This window comes from Euprymna scolopes, chromosome 4 (assembly GCF_053919585.1).
Source record: "Euprymna scolopes isolate OS-2025 chromosome 4, ASM5391958v1, whole genome shotgun sequence".
In the NCBI taxonomy this organism is placed as follows: Eukaryota; Metazoa; Mollusca; class Cephalopoda; order Sepiida; family Sepiolidae; genus Euprymna; species Euprymna scolopes.
The window spans coordinates 5,999,264-6,019,149 of NC_136485.1; the positions used below are offsets into that span (position 1 = coordinate 5,999,264).

General features: G+C 33.4%; 1 protein-coding gene across 2 annotated transcripts in view; it reads left to right on the plus strand.

Annotated features, from left to right (window-relative positions):
- LOC145266490 (thrombospondin type-1 domain-containing protein 4-like) overlaps window positions 1-19,671 on the plus strand; it is a 1,186,987-nt gene extending 1,167,316 nt beyond the window's left edge. For both annotated transcript variants that reach the window (XM_080122215.1, XM_080122224.1), the window contains 3 exons: window positions 8,251-8,436; window positions 10,501-10,654; window positions 16,373-19,671. In XM_080122215.1, coding sequence (XP_079978341.1) covers window positions 8,251-8,436; window positions 10,501-10,654; window positions 16,373-16,509 — 477 coding nt within the window. In that variant the 3' untranslated portion in view covers window positions 16,510-19,671. The remainder of the gene's footprint in view (window positions 1-8,250; window positions 8,437-10,500; window positions 10,655-16,372) is intronic.
- The last annotated feature ends 215 nt before the right edge of the window (window positions 19,672-19,886 follow it).

Consider the following 19,886-nt stretch of genomic DNA (forward strand, 5'->3'; position numbering starts at 1 on the left):
TATTTGGATTTGGATTATTCAGATCATTATTCTCATTTTGAGGGTTAATTCCACAACATTTCAGCCGGTGTAATCGCCAACCTACAGTTGTGTCTCGTGGAACTCTGGAATTTTTATATCAAACTAAAGTCAGCATGGAACTGCACGAGCACTCATGGCCAAACGGATAAAGTATTTGATAAAATTCAGATCTAAGTGACACTCTTTTAGAGGTTGAAGGTTCAATCCTCAGTGCGGGTGATACTAAGAATACAATTGCAAATTGACTTCTACTTGGTTATGGTTGGCAAAATGAGAGTATGTAACCTCCATGGATTAAAAGATTCCATTTGGAATTCCTTGCAGATTCCAGAGTTTGACAGAAAAATATTGTAGAGTTCAACAAGTTACACTTTAAGAAAGTTGGATATCAAACCAGCCAAAAAAAAAAAATTTAAAAATCTAATTAAGATAAGAGAATTTTAATTTATGACTCCCCCGCTCGGATATTTTTTATTATTTTGTTAAAAAATAAAAAATAAATAATGTGCATTGCCTATCAATTCAGTTTTTTCGATTTGGAAAATAATTTCTGGAGCCACAATAAAAAAAAAAGAAATCTATCTATATCTATATCTATCTATATCTATCTATATATCTATAAAAACAGAGATGTGTGTGCCACAGACGATTTCTGATTGGTTAATCCAATAATCACATCTCCTAAAAAACTATGTTTCCTACGCTCTTACCTTTACCATGAAATATTATGGCTTTATTTATTGTCCATCTTGGAAGGGTTAAATTTTTTCATAGCTTGTTATTTAAAAATTAAAAAAATACGAAACTTACACAATCTAACAATCCAACCTACGACATCACGGCCGCCATTCTGGTGCTAGCCGCAGACACGTACACACAACACGAAAACAATGTTTTGAAAATCTAGCAAAAATTAATTTTCCTGAAATTTTTCAATATTTAAGAATAAATTATGCCGGCTGATAAAATTTTAAAACTTTTTTTCAAAGCTAGAAAGATAAAATTTAAAAATACTTATTTTTATATAAAATGCGCGTTCACTCGTGGTCTTTTCATTTCGGGTTTGTATTACTGTACACATAGATTCGAAAAAGTTGTCAAAAAACAAATATATAACAAATAAATGTTATCAAAGGCAAGATAAGTTACTTTTCTACCAAACTGGATATATTTTCGTGTTTTTATTCAATGTGACATATTTATTCAGCTCGAAAAACGGGTTTGTATTACTTTACACATAGATTCGAAAAAGTTGATAAGATACGAAACAATATGCATAATATAAACACAGCACGAAAACACGCGCACACACGCACACACACTCACGACCACTACCGTCCTTGGCTACGTCACGTTGTTATGGCAACACGATAAACACACAGTAAATTTGATTTTCTTCATTTCTATGCAAATATTACGCAAATATAAATCATATAGAATATCTGTATGAATATAATTACACGTAATAGTTAAATAAAGATGATCATCGTATAAGAGAACCGAAAAAAAAAACTAATAGGGAATTAATTAAAAACGATAAAAAATATGCACATTAGCTAGATCTTTTGTAGATGAATGCAATTCCACGACTCATAAATAACAAAGTTGTATTTTCTTTTTAAATAAATAGAAAAAAGGGGTGTTGATAAGACTATCGGTGTGTCTGTGCGTCTGTGTGCATTTCCCTACGCTAAAACTCTGTCAATTTTAAGCCTACAGATTCGAAATTTGATATACAGGGTACTGAGATTTGGGAAAATCGATGTGATAGGTTTTCGACAGAAATTTGGCGATTAAGTGGTCAATATTCAACAATTTGACCTTTGAGAACTCTACCAAACTCCTCCTACAATTTAGGGTCTAAACACGTGATATTTTATATATAGATTCCTTGGACATGGATCTAACTTATTAACTTTACTTGATCCCTAAACAATAAATGTTAAGAGGTCATAATAGGGGTCAAAGTTTTAAAAAATTGACCTTTTTTTTTTTTTTTTTTCTCAGCATACACTTCAAAACACCTGGGCAACGCCGGGCACCGATTGCTAGTTTAAAATAAAAGATAAGCAAATGTTTGCATTAAGTATAAAATCCAACTTCTCAAATATGTATGATTTTATGCAAATTGTTTGAAGTGTAGTTTTAGGGATGAAAACAAACGCAAAAAAAAAACTCCTTCAGAAACTGGTTTACTTTAAAAGGCCATTAATGCCAACAATAATTAGCAGATAAGATATACAGTTGTGTCAGTCGTTTATTTGAATTCAAAATATGTTCTTTGTGTTCATTATTGATAAATCTCGAGTGTACTCAAACCAGTTGTAATTCGGGTGTGGTCAGACTTGCTGGGTGGTTTTATCTTGTCAAAGACATTTCATACTTTTCATTCTCGCTTCTTAAGTGTACGATTTGCTCGAAACATAATACTTCAAATGATAAAAATTATGTGCTGTTTGTCAGTTTCAAGTGCACTTTTATTCAGTGATGTTTTTTTTTAAGTCAATCGAAAGTATAACAATGAGCATCAACCCTTCCGATAAAGAGAAAAACTATTAACCATTGCTGATATGTCCCATAAAAGGGATATATCCGTTTGAAGTGGCCGAGTGAACCTAGCTACATTATCAGAGTAATAATTTAGTAAGTCGCCTTATTGAATTGTGTTCATGGTTGGAGCTGATATATCCTTAGCATGAGGCTTTCAGCACACCTTTTGACATCTCTCTAGCAATCGGTATTTATGCCTTAACCAACCAATCACATTCTTGTGAAGAGGAAGGACCCGGATGTACTCATTACATCAATTACTTTCAATAATAATGATATGGCACCACACAATGCATGGCGCTGATGTTGAAGTTGAAATAGAAAATCCTTCAGTACAGAAACCAACCCACATAACCAGATAATGCTAACCAACCATAGATAAGTTGAAATAGAAAAAAAATGGAAAACTACATGAATCAAAGGAAATGAACCTACCAGAAACTTTAAACCATAATCTGTTTCCCTCCACTCCAAATACCCTAAAATAATTTAAATTAACAATGGTGGTTTTCATCTCTGCTTGTATCATACAAAATGGTTATGAGGGATCAAAGATAGAAAAACTAAGAAGGCGAGCACAAAACAGACCTCTACTATAGATAATACTGGAACCTTTGGGTGGCTTATTCAACTTTCACAGAAAACTAACAGTGGTTGCTGACAAGAAATCAATGATAAAAGGCTGCTACAGTAACACAAAATTATTTGCAACGGTTATCGAAAGAAGTGGAACGTGCTGTAAATCTGAAGAGACTTCAGGGAAACACCACAAGTTATTGCTATAACCAGTGTGAAAACTAGTAAAATAGAAATATGAAACCATACAATATGCACGATGCTAAAGTAAACAGAAAAATACTTAAGTGCGGAAATCAATATACATAACCAGGTAATGCCGACCAACCGCATGCAAGTTGAAATAAGAATAAAAAACATAGAAAGGATATAAGGAAACAAACTGCTAAAAACACGATAATCTGACACATACACATATTCATCACCCAAAACTTCTTAGATGAAATGAACTATGGATATATTGATCCTCTCACGCCTGTGGAACACTGTTCTGCTTGCCTCCCGACTTCAACCTGGGTGTCTTCAAGTCCAGCACAAACAAATTCCTGATGAACCGCCCCCCTAAGTAATGACACTTTACCAATTCTCCAATACTATTGCTACACTATCCCTTTGATTACTGTACACACAATAACCCTTATCCCCGAGTGGCCATTGGGCCTTGATAAGTGGTGAACTCCATGTAAAAAAAAAAAAAAAGGAAAAAAGGCAGGAAGATAAGAAAAGAAGTCGAGTAACTCTTATGTCACATGTCTTTCACCCATAACCCCGTGTTTCTTGCTGTATTCTTATTTAAAGTAAGGATATAACACAAATACAGATATATTATTGTTGGATAATCCAGATCCCCGGAACTGACGTCAAAGGAAAGTCGGTCAGAACCCTGGATGCAGACGCCCGGGGATGACGTCAAAAAGGTCAAAATGTGGGGCGGAGAATCCTCAGAGATTGGGTCAGCAAGAATGACCCACATTTTTAGGACAATACATAGTGGAATGTTGACGCCATCTGTCGCGATAAAATGTGCGGACAACAGAAGAGGGCGACGACCATGACGGTGAGAAGCGATACTTTGCTCCACACATCATTCCACGCCATCACCAATGTCAAAATTGTCATTCAAAAGCCGAAATGTTTATTTTGAATAAACAAAATATTTTTATAGCCAGCTGTATGTATTTTACAACAAGTGTATAAATCGAGAAATAATAAAGGTTGATTTTTAGAAATTATATAAACTTTAAAACGTTTGACGATCGGCTGCAGCAGATATGTAACACTAGCATTTTAATATATTTTAATTTGTCCAGATTTCGTACCCAGTAGAACCTCGGGATACTGCATTAAAAATTAGTAACAAAATATAGTACAGCATATAATACACATGTATATAAGCAATAGCACTATGACAACAACATATTCTTTTCACTGTTTTGACTCTCGAGTATATATCCGACACACAGTTAATCAACCGAGAACCACATCACTATATAAAAGCGTATAAGATATCAACGGATACACACTTGGGAGTCAAAACAATGAAAAGAATATGCTGTTGTCCTAGCCTTAATAATCAAATAACACTATAAGATGGGACAAATACTGTAACCAGGGGCCAAAAAACATCATAACCTGGAAAAAACGTATCGTAGGGTTCTACTGTATATTATGATAGGGCCGTGATTTTAAAAGTAGAAAAAAAAAAAGTATTTAGGTGCTATCAGCTAGAATCGAAAGCAAAACTATAGCATTCAAAGCTGGTGACGTTACCACTGTACCAACGTGACACATGTATGAATTGACTCAAAATAAACTAAGATAAATCTACAAAATGTATATTTTTCAATTTTGACCCATTATTTTGACCGGCTAAAGACATAAAAGAACGGTCCATAAAAAATCCAATCATTTGAGGCCCCTAGCGCTGCTCTGCGACTTTTAGTTTCAGAAGAGATAGAGTTTGAAAATATGGAGACAGACAGACAGCCTTTTATATATTAGATATCCAAAGAGAAACCATTAGAAATCCACATAATAATTCAGTCATATTTTGGGTTGCTGGATATGGTTCTAAGAGATACGCAAAGCTTTAGAAAAATGAAGAATCGAATTAAGAAATGCATATTAACTAAGAAATATGAAGTGCGGTAATCTATATAATTATAAAACTCAAACGACCTTGTAACGAGTGATGTAACCCACATTCCAGTTTACGACATCCGGTTGCACATGCGCGCATAAACATCAACCCATAACAACATAAACAAATAAACACAAATAGCTTCTTCTGCAGATTTTGACCTGCACACTGAAATATTAACGTTATTATTTCGAAATTATTATTTAACATGGGAAGAGTGGGGGTGTTTTACAACTATTCTTTATTACAACTATACTGTCGCTATTTTCTTACAACTAAACAACTAACCCGTTGACAAACATAAGAACAACTGTAGTAAAGCCAAGACTACTACTACTACTACTCTCTATCCGTCCCTTTTCCTTCCTTCCTTCCTTCCTTCCTTCTTATTTTATTTTTTGTTTACATTTCTAGATACAAAATAGTTGTGTGAGAACGGTGAATTTGTTGGCACATTTACTAATCTGTTTCAATATTAGTTTTATTTTATTTATTTAGGTTTATTTTTTGCTTCAGGTTTTATTAATTTTTTTTTTTTTAGATTTTAAGTTTCTATAACTTGGTTGAAGGATTCCAATATGGGTTTTTCATTCTTATATTTCTCATCGGTAGGTTCATGTGCGTTTTTGCTGCTAAATGACTTTCGTCGGCGTTCGATTCATAGGAAAATTATGTTTAATTTCCGATTTTTGAGTCATTATTCTGAAAAATAGGTAACTTAACACGAATAGGGAGGATTTTTTTTCATGTTTGAGTGATCCGTCCGTGATTTTAATATACTTTCATAGAAATGTTTCTGTTATGTCAAAAAAAAAACTTTTCTTTACGCCACAAGTGTCACGCTCATACATGAATTCCATAACTAATATAACATACTGACCCAACGGGTCACGGGTAGTCTAGTTAATATATGAAACTTGATTTCAGAAAAGTCTTGTTCACAGACGAGTCCATGTTTACCCTTGATGGGTCTCATGGATGAGCAATTGCAGATTTCAGGTTTTTCATCTGTTATAGAGATAAAAAGAGAGATATAACTAAATAAAGAAATTATTAGGTTGGTGCAAAAATAATGTTTTGTAACGTTCAACTTTATGTCAAAAACGACATCATTTTTGCACCAACCTAATAATTTTGGAATGTTTGCACTTTCTGTAAATGCGACTGTCACTTTATGGCAAGTCTCTCACTTCCGATTTTCAAGTGTTCAAAGAAACGCCAACACAATATGGCGACCGCATCTTGGAGAAGCAACTCCGATATACGAGGCGATACAAAAATAACAGTGTATCAAATATTCTTATTTTTATAACATAACTATGTGTACATACCTGGCGTTACCCGGGATGCAATGAAGTCGTTTGAGATTTAAATTTTTTATTTGCTTAATCATTTTTAAACTTACACACACAAAAAAAAAACTTAGTTATGAGGAAATTAGTTATACTATATCCTCGGTACAGGCGAAACAAGAATACAATTGCGAATTGCGTAAGACTTCTACTCGGTTATGACTGACAATATGAGAGCATGTCACGTCTGTGGATTAAATAAAGGTTTCCAATTCTTTCTATTTTCTTCAATCGTTGCTGATTTTTATACTTTGGTCATAACTGAAACTGGTCTCGATATTACCAGTTATTCGAGTAAGCCTAGATCAGTTATATAAACTGCAGAGATGCACGTTATTATAACGCCATTAACGTGGCATGATAATAGCAAATGAGAATTGGCTAGTTTTTTGGGGGGGTTTTTTTGTTTTTTTACACAGTGATCACCACTTATCAAGGCCCGGAAGCCACTCAGGGATAAGGGTTATTGCAAGTACATTACGTTAGTGTGGAGATTTGATGAAGTGTTTACTTAAGGGGGCGGTTCATTAGAAATTTGTTAACATTGGACTTGAAGACATCCAAGTTGTAGTCCGGTGGAAAGCAGGCAGACGGAACAGAGTTAGTTAGAATCAAAGTTTGATATGTCAGTTTAAATACTATTTAGGTCTAACTTGTAAAACCTCACAAAATAACATTGTTATATAGGTAACTAATTGTGTAGTAAGTAAACTAATATTGGAAATATTGAATGGCCTTATACCAGCCTGTTTTAGAGGAAGTCAGAGTAACCGAAAAACAAACAGCTGATTTTAAGGAGGAGTAATACATCAGGAGATTAGATTTTCACCAATTCTGTCGAGATCGATAAAATCGGATCCAGCCTGTCAACCCCTTAATTTCCTCCCAACTAGCTTTAAGCTGAAGCTATCCAACTACATACATTACATACATACGTACGAAAGGACCTCATAATTGTATAAAAGCTACTCTTAAAAAACATATCTAATACATAAAGTAAAATCAGTCTTTTTCTTGTTTTCTTTGTCATCGATAACTTTCTTCCTGTAAAATTGATATTTGATTCTGGTACTTAAGTTTTTCATGTGGATTTTTGCAACACGTTGTCATGAAGACTTTAATTCGATTTAATCCCTTTCCAGAAAATACTTTGTCCGGATTTAAATTTTTTCAAGCGGCTGCCATCTTAAAAAACTTAAACTCTGTCTTCGTCTATACAGAGTTATTTCATTTTGCTTTGAGAAAAAAAAAAAGAAAAACAAAGAAAACGGCAGTTTAAAAAAAGAAAAGTAAAACAAATTAAAATATATTCCCCAGGTAACGCCAAGTAATGCAGCTAGTTTTTTTGTTTTACTTTATATATATATATATATATATATAAACTATAATCTGATATGTAATATCTTTCACCAATCTGAAGTATATGATTTCAACTAATGATATGTGCGATTAATTAAATGAGTTGTGGACATCAAATAAATCTCCCGTCTCGTTCGCATACCTACTTTGATTGTCAACAACAAATTATTTTTTACTTATGGCTTGGAATTTTGCCGGTAACAAAGCTGACAATATTGTTAAAAAAACGATTTTCTTTCGTTCTATTTTCAGTGCACAGCGACGTGTGGACAAGGTATTAAAGTACGCGATGTGACGTGCGTCAAAAAGCTACATCATCATTCGTTTACTGTTGTGGACAAAACAAATTGTTTGAAAGAAGAAAAACCAGCCACTGAAGAATTGTGTGAAGCACTGCCGGAATGCCCTCCTGAATGGTACATCACAGAATGGACAGAGGTAAGGGATTTCCCCTGTGAATCGAATGGGGTCTTGTAACCCTTTCAGTGTTGCGTATCAGTGTATCCTTTGCACGAGACATGATCCTTTGATTAAGTGATAAAATAATTGCTGCCTTTTTTTCTTTTTTAACAAAGGAGTCACCACTTATCAAAGCCAATAAACAACTCGAGGATAAGGATTAATGAGTGCATGGAAGTCAATGGAACACTATGATAGTAATCACGAGTAGTGGGAATTTGGTAAATTGGATTACTTAAGGTGACGAATCATCAAAAACTTGTTTATGTTGGACTTGAAGACGACCATATTGTAGTCAGTTGGAAAGCAGAGAAACGGAAGAGAATTACACAAACATGCAATTCTAAGAAAGAAGCTTTGTTCATGGAATCCACATTTAGGTTTAGGCACAGATAAAGAGATGGGGAAATTATTGATAGTGTTTTCAGCTAGATGAGTGTTTTCGTGAAAGGTAGGCAAGCAGGAGACCATAGATTGGAGCTCAGACGAGTACTTGCCATGAAAATAACGATAGAGCAGAGACAGGTTCGCAGCCTCTATTCTGTAGAAAAGAGGTTGCAGGAAAGAGAAAAGGGCATCCCCCACTAAGCTACAAAGTTTATTTTAAACTCTGTCAAGGCAGGATAAAGTGCTTATCGCAGCTCCTGTCCAGATGTGGCAACAGTACTCCATCCTTGGACGTACTTGGTTCTTATATAGATATGTAGAGAATTGCATCGGCAGTGAGATATTTACTGGAGCGGTAGAATGATCTCAACATTTTTTCAGCGACCTGTGCAATAAATTTGATGTAAGTGCTCCATTTCAGATCAGGAGCAAAGGTCAGATCAAGAAGCTTGTCTTGCGTAACGTAATAGCTATTGCTTCATGTTTTAATTTTTAGCTTTGCAGCAAGCAGGTCCTCATAGCTCGGGCATTACCGTCAAAGGAAAAAGTAAATCGTAAGCTAAATGTTTTGGTTTCGATTCTCAGTGGTGGCACACAATTTTTTTTTTTTTTTTTTTTTTTTTTTTACTTTTTAAATCATCACTATATATTGGGTCCAATATAATAAATACAAAATCTGCATTAATCAAAATATCATATTTAAACATATTTTACAACCGGGTGGCCTGCTAGTATATATATTTTTTTTTTTCTTATATATACATTTTTTTTCTTTTATTTCTAAAGCTTTCAACTAAGTATCTTTTCAGGAAACTATAAACACAAACTCATAACGGTTTGGTTTGTTTTACGGCATATCAATCCTTTTTGTGTTATTTAATGCTAAATCCAGTTATTTTGTAAATAGTATTCATGTTGCATCCAGTTATTTTGTAGAAAGTTTTTATTCTTCAAACTCTTTGTATCTTCAATCGCTAGTTTGTAGTGTTTGGTTTGGTTGTTTTATTGTGAATTTTATCATTCTTGTTCCCTGCCCTGCAGAACATGAGTTTTGCAATGACAGATGAAAAATGGTTACAGTATTAATATTTAGTACATTTTAAGTTAGGAAACAAGTTTTGCAAAATGAAATGGAAAAACAAAAAGCATCAATGTGAGGTGCATTTCATCTCAGGAAACCAATATCTTCAGACAGTCTGATCTGGTAGCACCAAATCAATAATGGAGAAAGGTGGCAGTGGTCTAGTGCTTAATATGAACTGACTATCTGGGGGTCTCAAGTTCGAATCTAGTTCGTTCCACAAAAATCACTTTCACTAACGATGTTGGCAACCTTCACGTCATCCCCCCCCCACCCATAATTCCCAATGTTTTTCTAGAACTATGACTAGAAAAATATCTGGGAAACCAATGCCAACAATAGAATCTTCGGATTCATATGATACGATGATGAATAATGGAAATTATATAAATAAAAGACCTTTTTTTAATGTTGAAACGACAATTCGTCATAATTTACTATTGAATTTTCTTTTTTTCAAAATTTGATTGCCTTAAATGTCTTTTTTTTTTAAATTTAAAATATTTTTACAAAATAATTTTTGATTCTCAATGTTTGAGCTTTATTTTTCATTAAAATACCTTTTCTAATTGCAGTGTAGTGCAAGTTGTGGCACTGGTTACAAGACTCGTGAAACGAAATGTGTCGATGCCAACTTGAAGCAGAGTGTTTTATGTGACATTGGACAACGGCCAATCATCAGACAAAGCTGCAATACAAATTCCTGCTTACAGATTCCATTAAATACAGGTGAGAAGGAAAGTTGATGAAAATGATCGATTGAAAGAGTATAATCACGACCTTATAATGATATAATAATAATAGTGATAATACGTGCCATTAAGGCCTGTAACCAGATTCTGTAGATCAAATCCAATGACGTCTCTTGTTACATGACTTTAGTTCCTCGGACTTCTTTATTACATATCGATGATTAATAAATGTTGGTCTATGCTTGACTTATCCTCCTAGTTTCCATCATGAACGTCCAGCAGTCTTTGTTTTATCACCATTTAATGATTAACACACTTGGAGACAAATAATTCTGACCCTCTTTTCTTGGCACTGCCCTGATTTGGGCTGTAATGGCAGTTTTTAGTTAGGAAATAGTCTGAAGATTGTTTTGATAGATATTTTTTTAAACTCTACATATAAGGATTTAAGTTCAGTGACTGGAACGCACATTCCAGATCACACCTTATACTTTTAAGAGTCTCTGTATATGAATAAACAAGGATAAAACAAAAACTATTGGACATTCATGAAAGAAACTTGAACAAGACAATTCAAAATTGAAATTGTTGCACTGCAAAACGAATTGTGCATTTTATTAACAAGCTGACCCGTGTCCTGGCGTTGCCTGGCAATTAAATTATTTGCTGCTTGTGTTTATCCAGCACGAACACAGAATTCACAATGTTAAAAGCAGAATTCTGTACTTTGGGGTCGCTGTTACCAGTTATGAGCATTAGTATTTTCCAAATACAATATGCTTTCGCCTTCACTTTTTTTTTTATTTGGTTTTCTCCATTTTTTTTTTATTTGGTTTTCTCCTTTTTTTTTAATTGGTTTTCTCCATTTTTTTTAATTGATTTTCTCCATTTTTTTTAAATTGATTTTCTCCTTTTTTTTTAATTGGTTTTCTCCTTCATTTTTTTTAAATTGGTTTTCTCCTTCATTTTTTTTAAATTGATTTTCTCTCAATTATTTTAGAATTACAAAGCTATTTAACTTTTAGAAAATGTAATTTTCATCAAATGCTGAAATCGTTGGCAGCTATGAATTAATGTTATTGCTTGTGTTGCTTTTCAGAATTTCACGATTTTTATGTTATTTTTTGTTGTCTATACAATTAAGCAGAGGCAAAATCATTTTGGAAATTTAGTTAAGCAGACAAAACCATCATTCCTTTAGATACCTATCTCGTTCATCCGAAATTCTCGACTTTGTTGTTTCACATAGCAAGCAATGCTCTTTCTGAGACTGTTCATTTCTTTTTGCTTGTCGATTTTTCTTTCGGCACAACTGCACTAATTCGGCTTCGAATGCATGCTGCACATGTTTTCTCCTTAGAAAGAATCAAATAATCAACTGAAGACTTTTTTTCTCGTTAGATTTGAATTGTCAACAAAAATTGAGCCTGCAAATGTAATGATTGCTATTAAAAATGCCATAAAATCTTTTTAAAGATTTTTATGTTGAAAACTAATAAACTTGTGCTATTATTTGAATGATTATCTCCGATAACAAAAAAAGTTATTTTGTTGCATGATGGAAGGTTTTCTCTGGTGGTTATGTATTGTTAGAGGAAGAATTTAAACAGTAAATAAGCATAAATAACAACCGTGGAATTTCCACAGGTCCCACTATTTACTAATAATTCGAATTTATTATTATTATTATTATGCACGCAGTTTATCTTGCCGTGAATGCTGTACAAATGTTTGATTTGAATTAGCTTATTGTACATAACACACTCTTTCAAACAGGTAAGTGATAGCCATACGACTACAAAGAACTCTATATTTTTGAAATCTATGCAAGATCGCTGATTAAAACAAAAAAATCTCTTGAAAATGCTGCGAAGTGAATCTCAGTGGTGTGCTGGCTTTATCGTTTGCTATTGACTTTTGTAACATCCTACTTGCTCAGTCAGAAACCCAGCCTTCTTTTGATCAGATGCAGAGCCTCCCAAACCTGAACCTGATACACTTCATAAGTGGCGCTTTTGTACTTGTCTAAAACTTCATACTAGCAGCAGTGGGGGGGGGGGGTCTGTGTACTAAGATACCTACGCTTACCCACTGTTTACCAGAGTTTATGCCTTTTTGAAAAGGGAAACTGAGGATAACAATGCTATTTCTAAAATAGCACTTATCCTCAGTTTCCCTTTGCGTTTTCCTGAATTTGTTTATTTCTTTTTGTTGGTTAATTAGTTAATCAGTAACCTTTGGTTGTTAATTATGAATTAAATAATAAAAAAAAAAATAAACATACCTTGTTTGTTTAAAATAAAATTCATATTGGAAGTCATATAGACGCTTGATAAAAAGATCAATTAATTGATAGATAGCAGTTTTAGTTTTACACACATGGACCTGGAGAGAGACCATCTGTCTTTACATGATGAGATGAAGGGAAAAAAATACATTCGTTTATATAAAAACAAAGGGAAAGTAGCTCTGCATGCATGCGGCAACTTTGCTGTTTTTAACAGCATCTGCGACCACGACTCCAAATTGTAGAGCCATGGTAATCTCGGGAAGACAAGTAAAGACGGTAGTTTCCTGTTGCTTTACGTCTTTATTCGAGGGTGTATCTCCCACCTTAGATACCAACCTAATAATTTCTATGACTCAGCACAGTATATACAGCACCTAACCTACGAAAATGGTTACCCATCTGGTACAGGCCAGGCTCTTTTTTTTTTTTTTTTTTTTTTTTCTACAAGGTGATCACCACTTATCAAGGCCCGGAAGCCACTCAAGGATAAGGGTTATTGCATGTACAGTACGTTAGTGTGGAGGTTTAATAAAAATGTCTACTTAAGGGGGCGGTTCATCAGGAATTTGTTTACGTTGGACTTGAAAACATCCAGGTTGTAGTCAGGTGGGAAGCAAGCAGATGGAACAGAGTTCCACAGGCGTGCAGTTGCAGTTCTAAGAAAGAAGCTTTGTTCATGGAATCTACGTTTTGATTTAGGCACAGATAAAGAGTGGGGATAATTTTTGACAGTGGTTTCATAGGTGTATCAGAATTTTTGTAGGAATTTTTGACACCCCTAACACGAAACTGCGAATAAAATATAAAAATCTCGTAATTTCTCTGTTAAAAGTGGGTTGTTTATTTTCTTTATGGATTATACTTCCAAAATAAACTATTAAAGGTGTTTTAAAAGTAATAGAAATATTTTTTTTAAACAGTAATGAATTTTCCGAACTCAATATTTTTCAATTTTTAAACTTAAATATCTATCAAAGTTTTTCTATTGATTCTATTTTTACGATATTTTCAGGGTCAATGTGAAATTTTATGTTCTTTCCAATAAACCGAATATAATATTTTAGACAAACGTTTCTTTTTAATTCACGATCCCCCATTTTCAAGTGTCTATTAAAAAGTAAATAATTAATTTACTCACAAATTGAAGAGAAAAGGTCAATAAATAATATATTCAAATTTAAAACAAAAAAAACGTAGTGTTTTTTAGAATTTTACCTGTAAAGTTTGAAGTTTAAAACCTTTTTATTTTTAAACCACGTTATTTGTTTTTTCTTGTTTAATGGAACCTTGGTCCTTTAATTGAAAAAAAAATAGGGCTTGAATTACATTTTTCGAGGAGTTATAAGCTTGGAAAGATAGGGGGGTCGAATAATTCACGCCTCCCATTTTGAAATGTCTATTAAAAAGTAAATAATTGATTTATGTACCAAAGTCTTATATATCACAAATTGAAGAGAAAAGGTCAATAAATAATATATTCAAATTTAAAACAAAAAAAGTACTGTTTTTAGAAATTTACCTGTAAAGTCCGAAGTTTAAAACCTTTTTAAACAAAAAAAAAACACGATTCTTTTTTTTTTTTTTTTTTCTTTAATGAAACCTTGGTCATTGCTCCTTTAATTGAAAAAAAAATTAGGACTTGAATTACATTTTTCGAGGAGTTATAAGCTTGGAAAGATGGGGTGGAATTATTCACTATTTTCACGAAATTTCTGACACACCTGTTTCAGCTAGACGGGTGTTTTTCGTAAAAGATTTGCGAGGGGGGACTAGAGATTGGAGCTTAGACGAGCACCTGCCATGGAAATAACAATAAAACAAAGATAGGCTCGCAACGTCTCTTCTATCATCATCGCTTACTTTCGGTGATCTGGTAAAACCGGGGTATCAACGTAATTGTACTCGAAAGCTTATATCAAAAAAAAAAAAATGACACATCATAAACGTGCACACAAAGGGAAGCAACTCTACACGTTAAGGAGAGACAACTATTGCAGTTTTCACAATATCAAAACTCGACTAACGTTGACTATTTCCAATACTTTTTACTAACGAGCAAACACTGACCAAGATTAAAAGGCATTCAACGATGAAGGTTAATTAGATTGTCAGTTGAATGATGATTAATATTATGAGAGGATTGAGAATAAAATGAACAAAACTTGATTTATGAGAACAGTTTATTGACATTAGATTTGAATATGACCATGTAGTAGCTTTCAGGGAAGTAATCTTGCAGCAATGTATTTCGCAAATGGGAAGTTTTTGGAAAGAAACTTTGTCTATAACAATTCCTTTTAGTATTAGGCACAGAGAGAAAGAAAGCTTTTTGAAGTGGTGGAAGGAAGACGAGCTTTAATGTGAAAAGTTTATAAGTCAAAGATTTTTTTTTTTTTTTTTTTATTACATTTTCACCCCAAACAAGGCACACTGTCACTTTGTTGTAGGGGGGCTACTATCAGGGACATAAGCATCAGGGGTACTGTGTAGGAAGTTGGGCAGCAAGATGTCGGTTAACGTTGCACTTGAACTTCTGCATGTCAGTACAGTCGGGGAAGCGGGGACCCGGAAGGCAATTCCAGTCTAGCTGTTCTGGGGAAGAAACTACTGGAGTAGAAGGCTCTCTTGCATCTAGGGATCTCTGAAGGGGTGGGATTTAGCTGCTTGTCGGGGGTATTTATGTCGAGGGGGCACAAGTGCTTGCAGTTCGTCAGAGATTGAAGCTCAGTCGAGCTCTTTCTATGAAAATAACGACAGAACAACTATAGACTACCAACGTCTCTATGTAGACAACAGAAGAGGCCATCCCCAATATACTCTACTATGCAGAGTATTCCAAAAGTAACTCCTTATACTAAAATAATTATAATATATTTTTGAAGTATAATTTCTCCAATTAATAAATATGAGAAGAAATTATATTACATGGACTTTTAAATTTAATATGGGCGCCACCATTCATCACCAGCTTTTCAAGTTGACCATGAACCACATCAACTGATTTCACAAGAAACTCTTGAGGGATGACCTAATAACTTCACATATTCTCCCTTCAAGTTCTTCCAGATTTCTTGGTTTGGTTGAGAAGACTTGTCTTTCAACCAACCTCAAAGAAAAAAGTCGCAGAGTGTTAAGTCAGGACTTTTGGTTGGTCATTCGTGTGAATCATAACCCATCCATTTTCCAGAAAATTGGTCATTCAGCCATTTATGAACAGCAATAGCAAAGTATGGAGGGGCACACATTAAGTAACACACAAAGGTTGATAAACATATTACAGCATTTGAATAAATTATAGTTATTTTAGAATAGAGAGTTACTTACAAATCGCCATGTAGATGTAAAGCTAAGCTGATTCTATTTCTATCAAATTTCATATTCCTGTGTTGGATTATAATTTTGACTTGAAAATAACTGCTAACATCCAAATTCTGAGGCACTTTAAAACACTGTTTTCTTTTACAGATCCAAGGTGTCGTGACCACATGAAGCAGTGCAAAATGGTGGTTCAAGCCCGTCTCTGCTCGTATCCGTACTATAAACAGAGATGCTGTGAGACATGCCGCAAACATCATCATCATCACCATCATCATCCCTCTTAACAGAAGAAACAGGGTTTTGAACGCATACGGACGCACAATTCTTTTTTTTTTGTTAGAAAAAAAAATAAAAATAAAATAAAAAAATTAAAAACAAAAAAACAACAACAAAAAAAAAAATAAAAACTAATTATAAAAATGACAAATGTTACCGAAGTAGCATTCCATAATATAGACATTTTCTTTCACCCCATTTTATGGAATCGGTAATATTTTATGAACTGTAACGCAATTCTGATTATAATCTAACGTGGAAAAAAAAAAGAAAAACATCGCCCCACCCCACGTGTCTTCTCCCACCTTTTCATATCTATGTACATAGAACGACTCACCCACCCCCGTTCCTGTAGACGAACGATTGCATGAAGTTGCTGCAACTGTTTTTTTATTAAAAACATTTTTTTAAAAGGGTTTATACGTATATTTTTCTTAAACCTCAAAAAAAAAAATCTTGTAAGAAAATAACATTTTTATATTGAAATCTAATATTTATACTAAACAAATACCCAATTTCAGTTTTTGATCCAATTTTTCCTCATATTTAAGAAAACGGATACAATGCACCCCCCTCTTAATTTTTTTTTTTTTTTTTTTAATCAATACTTTTTATGGAAACCGCTATAGACAAGGCATAAAGCCATTTGATGTAAGAAGCTACAAAAAAAAAAAAATACTTCAAGATTAAAAACTAACCAATGATAAGTGTTATATGAATAGATTCTGGCCTAGAAAACAATTCTTCTCTCTTTGTCAGAAATATCGCTCATGTGAGGACTAAACGACAAAAATCAGAGAAGCAAGAGTTACGTGACGAAAGTAAAACCAAGGCTCACTTTTTACTCTTTACTAATACATCGAAATGCTTTTGAGTCAGCAATATAAAAACTGAAAATTTCTTTTTATCTAAAGCAGAAGTTAAAAATTGTTGAATAAAAAATCTCTTCCTGTCATGTTTGACAAAATGCTGCCATCTTTTATTTTTCTACAGATCAAAATAATCCTCTATAACAGGGATCTCCAAAGTACACCAAAATCTTTATCCGGCCTGCGGAGCTCTTATGAAAAACAGATATTTAGGAAAAAAAATTTTAAGTGGGAATGTGTGAAAGTATTTTGGTGGTTTTTCTTTGTTTTTAGAAACTGATTAAAAGAATGGGGTTTTGAAGAACCAGTTTCACTAAAAACCGTATAAAACACATCCAGATCATTTTTTTTTTTTTTTTGGTGTGTGTGGGGGGAGGGGTACTTGGGTACTTTTGCATTTATGTTACCATGCTGAAATACAAACGTTATTGTTTAGAAAGTTATTCTTAACATGGAAAGGTGTTTTGTAACTATTCTGTACTTTCACTAACAATAAAAAAGATATTGTGTGAAACTTGCATTTAACTTGAAACTATTTAAAAATAGCACGGTAACACATGCATAAGTACCATTTTTTATTTTTTTAACTTTTAGTCTGGTCCACATAGCTCTAAAAACTTAGTAATAGGGCCTTCCATTCAAAAACTTTAGAGACCCCTGCTCTATAAGAACGACTGTATAAATCTATTCATAAGTGTCAATGGGGCGGGGGTGGGGCATTAAACTTTCACAATAAACTTCGCTTCTCTGGAAAAATCTATATATTAATACCTTTAACATATGTAAATGTGTCATGGTTTCCACATTAGAAATTATTTGATCGGGAGATCCTATTTATTAAAAAGGAGAATAAAAGTTGATACAAACATTAAGTTAGCATATAGATACGTTAATTTTATGTTTGTGGTATGTTATCACCTATCCTCCTATTTTAATAAATAGGATCTGCCGATCACCAAAGACACAATGTAAAAAAATATTAAAAATAAATGTCGCTTTTACGCCATAAGTGAAACTAAAATCTATCTTCTTGATCCAAAGGTTATAATCTGTTCTGTCTGAAGATGACACCATGAGATTTCTGTTCGCACTGACATCATGCAATGGAAATGTCGCAGACTCCTATAAGAATATTGGAGATAAAACTAAGTAATCTGGTTAATGTTTAACAAAAGGCTATAATAATATCTTTGGGTCTCCTTTTGTGCTGAACGTCCAACAAAATGCCCAGCAACAATATATTATATATGAAAGATGCCGCTGTGGAATTTTCACAGCTCCTGCTAGTAATTAATAGTTTTTCTAGGATAATAATATGTTGATCTCATAGGAAGATTGAATCTTGAGTATAGGGAGAGGTGTGTGGAGCACTGTTTAACAATTCTGCATTTTTTTTTTTAGATGAAGTATGAATGTTTGTCTTATTTGGATTAACTGGACTAATGTTCTCATCTTGAGTGTTATTTGCACAGTGTTTCAAAATAGCACAAATTTACCTAATCTCGAACATTCAGAACTGTAATATCAAATCGGTATAGGCTAGAAATAATACAAAAGGTAAGAAAGCTTGGAGCATACAGTTAACTCCCTTTTCTCCTTTGCCAAATATGGCAACTTTTACACCTGAAGAAGGTCGGAGGTTACATCTACCGAAACGTTGTGCAGATAAAACTCAAGATAGAACAATTGTCTGATTAGTCCAAATAATACAGTTTTGTTTTTTGTTTTTTTTTGTTTTTTTTTTCACATTAAAAAAATAATTGAGAGTTCTTGACTTAGTAGCTGTACAACAGTTGAGGCAGTAGGGTCAGCTGTCAAGGTTCAAGAAAAACATGGAAGGAATTAATAAAGATGAATTCGAGAGGAAAGTGGAGAAATAAAAACCTGGTTAGAGATGGGTTAGTTTGAAATTCAATTTTTAAAAGCCGTCCAACACATGCCAGAATGTAATGCAGACGTTAAACCGAAAATGAAGATGATTTGGTGTTTAAACAAAAGAAATTTGAAGATGAAGACATCTTATCGAATATCAAGTTTACATCATAAATGAAAACCTTGGCATGTCTGCATTACCCTGACAGTGCTATTGTTAGGGGCGATAACTCCAATTGCTTCTTGGTCAAATAACACAAATAAATAACAAACAAGATCCCCCCTCCCCCCACACTCCAAACACAAAATATTTGAAAACCAAGACATTTATTGTATAAAAATGTATCAATATATAATTGTAAAAACATTTATTGAAAAGTCTGCATAAGAAAATAAAATTTTAATAAAACAATTTTGGAATTAAAACCATATTGGACTTTTTTTCTTTCTTGAGACATTTCTTGAATAAAAATAAAATTGGATTCTTTTTTTCAAACAATTTGATAATTTAAGTGAAACATTTTTCGAATTAAAGCAACATTGGATTTTTTTTTTGTTTTTTTTTCAGAAACATTTTTTGGAATTAAAGTAAAATTGTTATTGTAACAAAGTATTGTGGCATCTGTTGATGAGTCAACAATATA